This window comes from Equus caballus, chromosome 10 (assembly GCF_041296265.1).
Source record: "Equus caballus isolate H_3958 breed thoroughbred chromosome 10, TB-T2T, whole genome shotgun sequence".
Lineage (NCBI taxonomy): Eukaryota > Metazoa > Chordata > Mammalia > Perissodactyla > Equidae > Equus > Equus caballus.
The window spans coordinates 14357424-14370587 of NC_091693.1; the positions used below are offsets into that span (position 1 = coordinate 14357424).

The following is a 13164-nucleotide window of genomic DNA, read 5'->3' on the forward strand; positions in this document are numbered from 1 at the left end:
GAGTTATTGATATCATGGGTTTTCTGATGGCATGCTCCAAGAAGGCACACATCACTTCTGTGGTATTTTTGCCAAAAATGTATAATCTGAACTTAGTCATGAGGAAACATCAGACAAAACCAAATTGAGGGACATTCTACAAAATAACTGACTAGTACTCTTCAAAAGTGTCAAGGTGATGAAAGACAAGAAGGCTGAGAAACTACCCTAGATTGGAGGAGACCAAGGAGACATGCTAACTTTATTCAGTGTAGGATCCTGGATTGGATTCTGGACCAGAGAAAGGACATTAATGGGATGATCAGCAATATGTGAATATTTGTGCATTAGTTAATAGTATTGTATCAATCCTAATTTCCTGGTTTTGATAATCGTATTCTGATTATGTAAGATGTTATTTGAAAAAACTGAATGAAGGATATGTTGGAACTCTGATTATATTACAACATTTTTTAAGTCTGTAAAATGAAAAGCTAAAAATAGAAGAATACATTAGATTTCTGTGAGGACAGAATGAGGTAATATGCATGAAGTGCTTAGAACAATACCTGCCACATAGGATAGCTTAACACGTCAGCTATTATTATAAGTAATCTTATAATTAATAAGTAATATTATAAGGAGTAATCTATTATTATAAGTAATTTGTTTCCTAATGTTCTCGTATATTCTCATCTATTTTTTCCCCTCTCTCCGGTGAAAAGCATATTGAGCATGTATGTAGTTATTTTAAGAGATAAAATTAGATCCGATTTTATTTTGGGGGTAGGTAGGGGGTGTCATTTCCTCTAGCCAGACTTCCTCAGGTGTTGCAGGAATTGAGCCAGCACCTCCCATCCCATGTGGTTTGTAATCGCACCACTCGGTGGCGCAGCACACTTTCCCTAGTCCATTGCCCTTGCGCTCTAGGAGCTACTTAGAAATTCTACTTAGTCCATTTATTGAAGCCTTACTAGGTGCACATCATAGATCATTTAATCTTCACACAATTGTATGTGCTAAGTGGTATTTTATTCATTTTAAGACGATGAAACTGAGGATCCAAAAAGTTAAACAACTTTCCCAGGGTTGTAAAGTAAGAGGCAGAGCCAGGATCTGGATCTCAGTTCCCCTGACTTCGAGGCTGAGTCTAAAGGTCTAGGTAAGTCTAAGTGTTTAGCCAGGTTTGAGAACTGTTGATATGGAGCAGTGGTTGTCAACTGGGGAGTGGTTCCCTCTCCAGGGGACATTTGACAACGTCTGGAGGTATTTTTGGTTCTCTTAACTGGGGGTAGGGGTGTGGAGAGGCTGCTACTGGCATCCAGTGGGTAGAGGTCACATGGTTGCAGCTAAACATCTTACCATGCACAGAACAGCACCCTACAACAAAGAATTATCCAGCCCCAAGTAAAGCTGCTGTTAAAGCCAGGTGTAGTGTTTTCCAAGGGCAACATTTTGAACTTAGTAACATGAGGATTTGTTCTTTCACTTAGCAAATATTTACTGAGTGCTGTGCTGGATAATGTGAGGGATATGGAAACAATACACCAGATTGTGCCACCAAGGAGATTACAGTGTAGAAGGGCAGGGGGTGGAGTTAGGAGAGGCACGGCAACACCTTCAGTCTAAGGCAGAATATGATAAGTGCAGAGAAAGAGTCAAGCTAGGGCTAAGCTTGTTCACTAGAAGGAAAGCTCACATATGGTCATGGGAGGAATCAAGGGAGGCTGTGGGGAGGAGGTGGTCTTTGAGCTGGGTGTATGAACAAAGTAGAGGTGGTGGGAAAGCACAAGACCTGTTCAGAGAATAGCCAACAGTCTGGTTTAGGTGGAATGTAGAGAGCACTGATTAGTGAGTGGAGGGGGTGGACTGGAAAGACAGATTGTGGTTAGAACTTTGAATCCAGGCTGAGGACTCTAGCCTTGGTGTCTGTCATAGTAATAGAACAGCCTTCCCTTCCAGAAGGGTGGTCTAGGTCCTAGGGCTGTGGGGCCCAGCAGCTTCCAGAGAGCTCTCTCTACAAGGAAGGGGAAGTTTGAAATTGGGGTGGAGTATGGTGAACTTCTGATTTTAAGCACCAGGTTGATGGTGAGTATGTGACAAAGCTGTTTCACCTCATAGTAGCCCTTGGGCAGATGGTTCTGTCAAGTAGAACCATACATGGGGATGAGCTCTTCTGCATGGTGATTCTGCTAAGGGCTGGGCCACTTGAGCTGTAGTGAAACTGGAGGCCATTCAACACCCCTAACCCAAGATCTGTTTCCCAAAATGTGAGCTATTACAACTGAGCTTGGTATGGCTAAAGCTTCAAATATGGATACTATCTGGTGATAGAATTTTTCTAGTTTGTTACTTCATCATTAAATAGTGTTAAAAGTTGTTGGTGGCATGTCTGGTGCACTATAAGTAATATAAGCAAGGACTTATCTTCTACAATGGGACAATTGCCTTCCACACCTTTACACCACCACCACCATGAAGGTTGGCCTGGGGGATATTCATTACTTTTCTGGAAGAGAGACTAGGGGGAAGGTAAGGGAGCAAATATTTGTTGGGCTAGTATTTTATTTTTGCCAGCTACAGTTTCAAACATTTTCATATACACCATCTCATTTAACTCTCACAACACTTTGGTGTTAGTACAGTTTTTTCCTTTTTGTAAATGAGGAAACGAACCCTGATAGGCTAACTTGTCCTGAATCCCTGTAGCTAAAAGGGGTTACATTTCAATCCATGTTTTTTCCATGTTTTCTCCCCCTTGCTCCCTTTTGTAGAAAATTTATCTCACTTACCTGGATTTGGGCTGCTAGAGACCACAGACATCAGCATTAGGGGCAGCAACAGAAGGAGGGAAGAGACTAGAACTTTCATGGTGACTGTTGGTGCTGCTCTAAGTCGCTTGAAGAGGGTGTGGAAGGTTCCCGGGTTGAGGCTGCCCACTTCTTGGGATGGCTCAGACCTGAATACTTGGCTTGGCAGTCTGCACTTTAATCCCAGGCCAGTGTTCCCATTAGAGGGGAGAAAAGAGAAGTGACGCTGGCCTTATTAGATAACAGGTTGGACCATGTGCTTTACAGGAATCTGGAAGGTGAAACTGACCAAACAACAGAGGTGAAGCATTCTTAAGAACATAAGAAGGTGACTGATAACCTGGCAGCAATACTTGTTTCCTCCCCTCCTTCTTCCCACCTCCCTAACCCCCAATGTATTGTGGTTTCTTCCCCAAATCTTTTTCTCGTTTGAATTTCCTTATGCCTTTCAGTGACACCTTCTAGCTTAATATCTGGCCAGAAAGTGAGTATAAGCATTGGCAGAAGAGAGGATGACATGGTCTGTTTTTGCTCTGTCCTCCCCACTCCCATCCTTGGCAGGGTATTGGCAATAGTAGTGTTGTTGTTTGGGAAGTGACCCTGTCCTCATTGTAGACAATTTCCTCCAATTCTGTGGCCACATGAGGTGGGAATCAGAGAGGATCAAGGAGGAGAGGCTGTTCTCTCTTGCCCAAAACACTGCCCCTGGAGCAGTGGGTCGCACAAGGCCTCCTTGTTCATCAGGAAGGTGGCTGTGGCTTAGTTGCTCCAGCCTATAGGACAGGGAACTGGGTTGGTGGAAGATCTCCAGTGCTTCAGGTCCAACAAGTAGGAGCCACATGAGGGAAGGAGCCTTTTATGGTGTTTGCCCAGCCTGCTGGGCTCTTGGCTCCAGACCCTGTTTGGAAACAGCCCAAGGTAAAAGAAGGAGGTAATACGACTTGGAGTGCCCATTAAGGTCACAGAACATCAGCACTTCCTAAACCTGACTCCTAGTCCAGAGACTTTAGGAAACAAGCTCAAAGGAAGAGGAGAGGTGGGCTTGAGTGCTGGGTGATATTTGTGGGGACCGAGGGCATGGGTAACAAGGAGGTCCTCCCCAGCAGCCTGCAGGCAGGAGTGAGAACAGGTGGTGTGACTTTGTTTCACCTAAGAGGGGGGAAGAGGCAAGGCATGAATCATGCCCTTTTTGATTTTTGTTTGATCCTTCTTACCCTCTCAATTTTCACGTTATCCCTGCCTGTTGTCAGGTTGGGAGGTGATTGTAGACTTTGCTACCACAAAGTTTGTAAAGCATGCAGGGGGCCAGGCACTGTGTTCAACAGTGGAGATTGTCCTCGAGTTGAAGGCTTGGGCTTGGTCTGAGCTTGATCTGATACCAATCAATAATGTGGCTTCTTTCTGGAAAATCTAACAATGTACTCTGTCCTTAGGAGGCTCAAGAGTAACAGGGGAGATGACATACTTTTCATAAAATCTTGAGATATAAGTGGAACCAAATTTCAGAAGTGACAGGAGTTCACCATGGAGTCAGAGTAGCTCAAGGGTCTCTGGGTCAGTGCAACTTGGGCTGGGACTTGCTGGTGGGGTAGGTTTGGGTTGGTGGAGGGCAGATGAGAGGGCCATGCAGAGAAGGAGCATGGAGCTAGTTGGGGGGATCTTTGATGGCAGGGGCTGGCTTTTGTTCTTTTTGTGTTCCTGAACTTACATAGGGCCTGGCACTTGGGGAGTACTCTAAATGTTTGTTGAATGGAATGATGTTTTTGTAACACTTTAACTAGGCCTGATGTGTTAGAAAGCATGAGGAAGTGCATTCCTTTAACAGAAAGAAGATTTTACTGGTAAATGATCACGCATACACATGGAACCTGATGGAGGTGCTTTACTTGTCCCATTTGAGTTGCCATCAGTCCCCTCCGGGGCTGCTCAGGACCAGGGAGCTCCTCCTCAGACTTTCTCCAGGTGCTGCAGTCTGTTTACTCCTCTGCTCTCCCCAGGTCCCTGCTCCCAGTCTGTTTCCTTTGTCTGGTTTTCCCCTCCATGGGCTTGGGGTGGGGTGTCGGGTTCTGTGTATCATGGGTGGGGACTTTGGGTCTCTCAGGTCCATTGATATAATACAGCTCCAAGACAAACAGACTTTTCTCTTGTTAATATTGACAAATACTTAGAGCCCATTTCCAGAACATTATTTGTGCCAGCACAGTCTCTCTGAATTACAAGGACTCTCCATCCAGGAAGGAGGTAAGGGGAAAGAGGGGAGAAAATATTATTCGGCCAGTTATTTTATTTCCCCACTCTACAGTGTACTTAGCAGACATTCAGAAATATTTGTTGATCGATTCCATGATTTATATTGCTCTAATAATCATTTATTCATACATGCATTCAGTGAACATTTGGGCATCTAAGGTGTGCCTGGTATTTGCCAAGTGGTGGCTCCTGAGAGGAGCAAGGGGTGATGCTGCTTCTGAGGAGCTCTCACTATACACATAGACCCATGGAAATCTAGTCCAACTGCTCATTTTACAGAAGTGGAGATGAAAGTGTAGGAAGTTACATGATTTGTTCAACATCACACAGTCAGTTAGCCTCAAAGCCACAGGACTAAAAGTCAAGTTTCCTGACTTGCTAGAATTTCTGTTAGTGTGCAGCTGCCTGGCTGTTGCATGTGCACATGTGGTGAGCGCTAATAGAGAGAGGACATGCAGAATGAAATGGGAGCCTCCAACACCTTGGATTAGCCAGAAGGAAATGTCCAATCCAACCATGACTGCAAAAGGACCATCTGGACATTTGCATTCTCTCTCTCTTTTTTTTCACTTTAAGCTTGACATGAGGAAAATTGTGTACAGAAAACCAAAAGTGGAAGATTTTCACAGGGTTGGTGAGATGGGCCAAAATAGTCTGTATTTACTTCTATCATGTTGTTCCTCACTGAATTGTAATGGGGTGGCTTTGCATTGAATTCCCCCACAACCTAGAGCTCAGTGAGGGCGGGGACCAGGTGTTCCTAAACCTCTCTATCTGGATGTGGGCAAGTCTGAGAGGGGAGGTTAGGATTAGGAAAAGGGCACAGATGAAGTGAAAATGAAAACGTTCTGTGTTTTGTTTTGTTTTTTCCTGTGAAGTGACAGAGTTAAGGTGAGTCTGAACAATTTGGAGAAGTGTCTCGAACTTTAATCTGCTTACGGATCACCTGAGGATCTTGTTTAAATACAGATCTGATTCCTCTGGTGGGGCCTGAGATTCTGCATTTCTCATAAGCTTTTGGACGATTCCTTGCTGCTGATTGGTGGACCACACTTTGAGTAGCAAAGGTTTAGAGGTCATTTAGAGATTCTTGCTTCACTTGATTTATGGATGAAGAGAAAATGAAGTCCAGAGAGAGAATGTGACTTGCCTGACATAGCCATGACTTTATCATGTAACTTTTTACGTTTAAACCCTACCTTCTGACTCTTAGTCCAGTTCTTGCTCCACTATATTATGTGGCCCCCTTTACTGTTGTTAGTGGCATCTCTGTAGCTTAGGAACCCAGAACTCCCATTTTCCCCCATCCCCTTTGGTCTTTGTTCAAAGGTGTCACTTTTTGTTTACTCCCTTATTCAAAACCTCCAGTGGCTCTTCTGTAACCACAAGATCAAGTTCAAATATCTCTGTCTGTTTTTCATGGCTGTACAACACAAGGTCCCACGTTAGCAAGCTTACCCAACTGCCCTGTATCTTAACCCTGTCTTCTGCTGTGGCATCCCTACCCCTTCCTGTTGCCTAAACATGCTGTGTTCAGTCCTCTCTCAGTGGTACTGGTACTGGTGTGGGCTTTGAGGTTAGACATAGTTACTTTCTAATCTCAGATCCGCCACTGACCTAGGCAAGTTACTTCACCTTTCGAAGGACCCTTCTCTGAAATAACCCCATACGGTAGTTGAGAGGAATAAACAAAATAACATATGCAAACCCACTCTCATCCCTGAAATCCCCTTCAAAACTAGCATCTACAGTGGTGCGTGACACTTGGTTCCCTGTGCTTGTGTTTCTCCTTGTCTCTGTTTCCCTAAGATTCAACCATTCAAAGGCCTAACCTGCATCCTGCCTATTTCCCGAAAGCTTTCCCAGCCATTCCTGACCCAGTTGATCCCACCCTTCTGTAAATTATTTCACCCATGTGTTAGCATTTAATTATGTGCCATCCCTCTCAGTGAGACCCCATAGAGAGGCTTGAGGGATAATTGGCTGTGTAATAATTGAGGGATAATTGAGTTACTTCTTTGTAAGTACTCCGTGGGTGTTCAAGCTGCCTTCTCTTTTGTCAGATATTGACTAGCAGCAGCTCCTCCTGCACCAGCAGCACCAGGTCCTGGTAGTTTGTGGATACTTTAGGGCAAGTTCTCATCAGGGTCTTTCCTGCCTCTGGTTTTTGGTTAAATTGGTGTTTCTCTTTGCATGTTATCAGTTGGCTCCTCCAAGGGAGGGGCTGATGAAATCTCTGTGGTAACCCCAAGATAATAACACTAAGGAAGTCTTGCCCAGTATCATTGCTTCAACAGCCTGGTAACAGGAGATGTGTATACCTTCCTATTTCATGAAGTTTTCAACAGGGTCCTTACTCTTTTACTTCAGGAAGGGATTAATGACAAAAGACCAAGTGGGGAGGGCAAGGTTGTTTAAGGCAGTTCATGCATCTCTGACCTAGATTCTGTGAATTAGTCATTCAACTATACTCAAAAGTGTTTATGTTTGCCTGTGTGGTGGCATTTTTATATCACGTGGTCCATAATTCCCTGCCTCAGTGGCAATTAGGAGCTCATGTCAGGCTTATGACAAGAAAATTATATAGTGTGTGCTTTCACTGCGGCAAAAGTTTCTCTGAGGTCTGAAGAGAAAATAGACCAGGAAGGCTGGACACTTCACTGAGAGTCCTGCCTTCTCTTCTTATTGGACAGCGGTCAACTCACCCATCACTTTCTCAATCAGGGGATTTTTGGCCTTTCCTTTCCCCTACCATGGGTCCATGCTAAAGTCTGGATATATTTATCTATTCCTGGAACTGACTATTCTTTTAAAAAGAGAGGCCCAAGGAATGACATCCTCACTGATTTCCAGGACTCTAATCTTCGTTATTTAAGCTAGTGGTTTCCAACCCGGGTTGCTGGTTAGAATCACCTTCAGCGTATTTAAAACCTACCAATGCCTGTGCCTTATTTGCAGAGAGTTTGATTTGATTGGGCTATGGTGTGGCCAAGGCATTGGTAGTTTAAAAAAGCTTCCATGTAAAATAGTCATTTTACAGTGGAGAAACCTTAGCCAAGTGTTCAAAGTGAACATCACCAGTAAGGAGAGATATCGATATCATGGGCCTGATATGATGGACTGAGAAGGCACAGCATCCCTTCTGTGATATTCTTGCCAAAAGTGTATAACTTAAGTATAATCACGAGGAAATATTAGATAAGCCCAAACTGAGGGTCATTCTACAAAATAACTGGCCACTAATCTTAAAAAATATTAAGGTCACGTAGGTAAAATAAATTCTGAGGGACTGGCTCTGATTAAAGTGACTGAGGAGACAAAACAACTAAATGTGTTGTGTAATCCTAGATTGGGTCCTAGTTTAGACAAAGGACATTAGTGGGAAGGTTGATGGAATTTGAATAAAATCTGTATATTAATTCATTGCATTCTATCAATGATAATTTATTGATTTTGATAATTGTGCTGAGGTTATACATGGCATTAATATTTGGGGAAGTTGAGTGAAAGGTATATGGGAACTTTGACGATTTTTCAAACATTTTTGAATGTCTGAAATTGTGTTAAAGTGTAAAATTAAAAAAAAAAAAAGCAATGAAAAAAGCTTCCAGCTAATTAATGAGTTGCCAGAGTTGAGAACCACTTCCCTAAGTCATCTTGCCTAATACTGTCAGACTAATCTTCTGGAAAATGCTATTTCATCCCGTTCCTGACCTTCTCAAAGCGTTCCAGTGACTGCTATCATCTGCAGGATGAAGTTCCATTTCCTTAGGCTGCCATTCAAAGACCCTGTAGCGTGGCCCCAGTCTGCTCCCTTGATCTGTGTAGTAAGACCTGAACCTGCATTTTACTTTCTCATGTCTGAATTCATTCCAATTCTTTTCCTTCTTTCTATAATACCTTTGCCGTCTTGCTCAGCCTCCTGAATTATTCTTCTTTCTAAGGTCCATTTTAGATCCTGTCTCTTCATTGAAGCCTTTTATGAGCATTTCTGTTAGAAGCAATCATCTTTCTGTTCTTTAAATTCTGGTAGATAGGATGGTGTGGAATGAAAACATGATCTTTAGATTCAGAAATACATCAGTCTGAATCCTGGTTCCCTCTTTTCCCAGTTCTTGGATAAGGGACAAGTTATTTGACTTTTTGGAGTTTTGGTTTCTCATTTGCAAAATAGGGATGATAGTACCTACTTAAAAGGGTCACTGTGAGCATTAGATGAGGTGCAAACATTAAAAGTCCCCAGCACACAGTAGGTTCTATCCTCCTGTTTGTAGCTCTCTGGTCCCCAGAGGGATTCTGGGTGGTGCAAAGACTCTTGTTAAAATTTCCTGCAGAGCCTTTAAAAGATATTTGTGTCTGATCAAGATGACACTCATTTTTAAAATTTTATTCTTTTTATTGAGGTGACATTGGTTTATAACATTATATAAATTTCAAGTGTATATCATTATATTTTGATTTCTGTATAGATTACATCATGTTCACCACCCAAAGACTAATTATAATCCATCACCATACACATGTGCCTAATCACCCCTTTTGCCTTCCTCCCTCCCGCCTCTTCCCCTCTGGAAACCACCAATCTAGTCTCTGTCTCTATGTGATTGTTCGTTGTTTTTGTCTTTTACTTATGAGTGAGATCGTATGGTATTAGACTTTCTGCCTCTGACTTATCTCACTTAGCATAATACCCTCAAGGTCCATCCATGTTGTCACAAATGGCTGGATTTCACTGTTTCTTATGGCTGAGTAGTATTCCATTGTGTATACATACCACATCTTCTTTATCCATTCGTCCCTTGATGGGCACCTAGGGTGCCTCCAAGTCTTGGCTATTGTGAATAATACTGTGATGAACATAGGGGTGCATGTATCTTTACGCATTCGTGTTTTCATGTTTTTTGGATAAATACCCAGCAGTGGAATAGCTAGATCATATGGTAGTTCTATTCTTAATTTATTTTTGAATCTCCATACTGTTTTCTGTAGTGGCTGCACCAGTTTACACTCCCACTGGCAGTGTTATGAGAGTTCCCTTCTCTCCACATCCTCTACAACACTTGTTGTTTTCTCTCTTGTTAATTCTAGCCATTCTGATGTGAGTGAGGTGATATCTCATTGTAGTTTTGATTTGCGTTTCCCTGATAGTTAATGATGTTGAACATCCTTTCATGTGCCTGTTGGCCATCTGTATCTCTTCTTTGGAGAAATGTCTGTTCAAATCTTTTGCCCGTTTTTTAATTGGGTTGTTAGTTTTTTTGTTGTTGAGATGTCTGAGTTCTTTACATATTTTGGATATTAACCCCTTGTCAGATATATGGTTTGCAAATATCTTCTCCCAGTTGTTAAGTTTTCTTTTCATTTTGTTGATGGTTTCCTTTGCTGTGCAGAAGTTTTAGGTTTGATGTAATCCCATTTGTTTATTTTTTCTATTGTTTTCCTTGCCCAATCAGACATAATACTTGAAAATGTGCTAAGACCTAGGAGTGTACTGCCTATATTTTTTTCTAGAAGTTTCATGGTTTCAGGTCTTACATTCAAGTCTTTAATCCATTTGGGGTTAATTTTTGTGCATGATGTAAGATAATGGTCTACTTTCATTCCTTTGCATGTGGCTGTTCAGTTTTCCCAACACCATTTCTTGAAGAGACTTTCTTTTCTCCATTGTAGGTTCTTGGCTCCCTTATTGAAAATTAGCTGTCCATATATGTGTGGGTTTATTTCTGGGCTCTTGATTCTGTTCCATTGGTCTGTGTGTCTGTTTTTGTGCCAGTACCATGCTGTTTTGATTATTAAAGCTTTGTAGTATATTTTGAAATGAGGGAGTCTGATCCCTTCAGCTTTGTTCTTTTGTCTCAGGGTTCCTTTGGCTATTTGGGGTCTTTTGTTTTCCATATAAATTTTAGGGTTCTTTGTTCTATTTCTGTGAGAAATGTTGTTAGAACTTTGATAGGGATTGCACTGGATCTATAGATTGCTTTAGGAAGTATAGACATTTTAACTATGTTAATTCTTCTAATCCAAGAGCACAGAATATCTTTCCATTTCTTTATGTGTTCTTCAGTTTATTTCAACAATGTTTTATAGTTTGCAGTGTACAGATCTTTCACCTCTTTGATTAAGTTTATTCTTGGGTATTTTATTCTATTTGTTGCAAATGTAAATGGGATTGTATTCTTAATTTCTCTTTCGGCTACTTCGTTGTTATTGTATAGAAATGCAACTGATTTTTGTATGTTGATTTTGTATCCTGCAATTTACCATATTGATTTATATTTCTAAAAGTTTTTTGGTAGATTCTTTAGGGTTTTCTATATATAAAACCATGTCATCTGCACATAGTGAGAGATTCACTTTTTCCTTTCCAGTTTGGATCCCTTTTATTTCTTTTTCTTGCCTGATTGCCCTGTCTAGGACTTCCAGTACTATGGCAACTAAGAGTGGGGACAGTGGGCCTCCTTGTCTGGTTTCTGTTCTTAGAGGGATGCTTTCAGTTTTTCTCCATATAGAATGGTATTAGCTGTGGGTTTGTCATATATAGCCTTTATTATGTTGAGGTACTTTCCTTCTCCACACATTTTGTTTAGGGTTTTTATCATAAATGGATGCTGTATCTTGTCAAATGCTTTCTCTGTGTCTACTGGGATAATTATGTGATTTTTATTCTTCATTTTGTTAATGTGGTGTATCATGTTGATTGATTTGCAGGTGTTGAACCATCCCTGCATCCCTGGAATAAATCCCACTTGATCATGGTGTATGATCTTTTTGTTTATTTGTTTTTGTGAGGAAGATTGGCCATGAGCTAACATCTGTTGCCAATCTTCTTCTTTTTGCTTGAAGAAGATTGTTGCTGAGGTAACATCTGTGCCAATCTTCCTCTGTTTTATGTGGGATGCTGCCACAGCATGGCTTGATGAGTGGTGCAACATCTGTGCCTGGGATCTAAAACTGCAAATCCTGGGCTGCTGGAGTGGAGTGCACAAATTTAGTTCCTATGCCACCAGGCTGGTCCCTATGATCTTTTTAATGTATTGTTGTATTCATTTTGCTAGTGTTTTGTTGAGGACTTTTGCATCAGTGTTCATCAGTGATATTGGCCTGTAATTTTCTTTTTTTGTGATGTCCTTGTCTGGTTTTGGTATCAGGATAATGTTGGCTTTGTAGAATGAGTTAGGAAGCTTCCCCTCTTCTTCAATTTTTTGGAAGAGTTTGAGAAGGATAGGTATTGTCTTCTTTGACTGTTTGGTAGAATTCACCAGGGAAGCCGTCTGGTCCTGGACTTTTATTTTAGTTTGATTAGTTTTGATCTTCTTAATGGTGATTGGCCTATTCAAATTGTCTATTTCTTCTTGATTCAGTTTTGGAAGCTTGTATGATTCTAAGAATTTATCCATTTAATCTAGGTTATACAATTTGTGGCATATAGCTTTTTGTAATATTCTAGTATAATCTTGTGTATTTCTGAGGTGTCTTTTGTAATTTCTCCTTTTTCATTTCTGATTTTATTTATTTGAGCTTTCTCTCTTTTTCTCTTGGTGAGTCTAGCTAAAGGTTTGCCAATTTTGTTTATCTTTTCAAAGAACCAGCTCTTGGTTTCATTGATTTTTTTTCTGGTTTTTTTTTTTTTTTTTTTTTTTTTAGTCTCTATTTCATTTATTTCTGCTCTGATTTTTATGTTTTCCTTCCTTCTACTGATTTTGAGCTTTGTTCTTCTTTTTCCAGTTCCTTTAGGTACACTGTCAGTTTATTTATTTGAGATTTTTCTTGTTTGTTGAGGTAGGCCTGTATTGCTATAAACTTCCCTCTTATAAGTGTTTTTGCTGTATCCCATAAATTTTGGCATGTCGTATTTTCATTTTCATTTGTCTCAGGGTACTTTTTGATTTCTCCTTTGATTTCTTCATTGACTCAGTCATTATTCAGCAGGATTTTATTTAATCTCCACATATTTGTGGCTTTTCTGATTTTCTTCTGTAGTTGATTTCTAGTTTCATAACTTAGTAGTCAGAAAAGATGCTTGGTATTATTTCAGTCTTCTCAAATTTATTGAAACTTATTTTGTGGCCTACTGTGTGATCTATCCTGGATAATTTTCCATGTGCATTTGAAAAGAATGCGTATT

The 13164-nt window shown here is 40.9% G+C and overlaps 1 protein-coding gene across 1 annotated transcript in view; it reads right to left on the reverse strand.

Annotated features, from left to right (window-relative positions):
• The window catches only part of CXCL17 (C-X-C motif chemokine ligand 17), a 39751-nt gene that overhangs the window by 7584 nt on the left and 19003 nt on the right, over nucleotides 1–13164 (reverse strand). The window contains exon 4 of the mRNA XM_003362327.5: nucleotides 2772–3073. Within this exon, the coding sequence (XP_003362375.1) occupies nucleotides 2772–2850 (79 nt within the window). The 5' untranslated portion in view covers nucleotides 2851–3073. The remainder of the gene's footprint in view (nucleotides 1–2771; nucleotides 3074–13164) is intronic.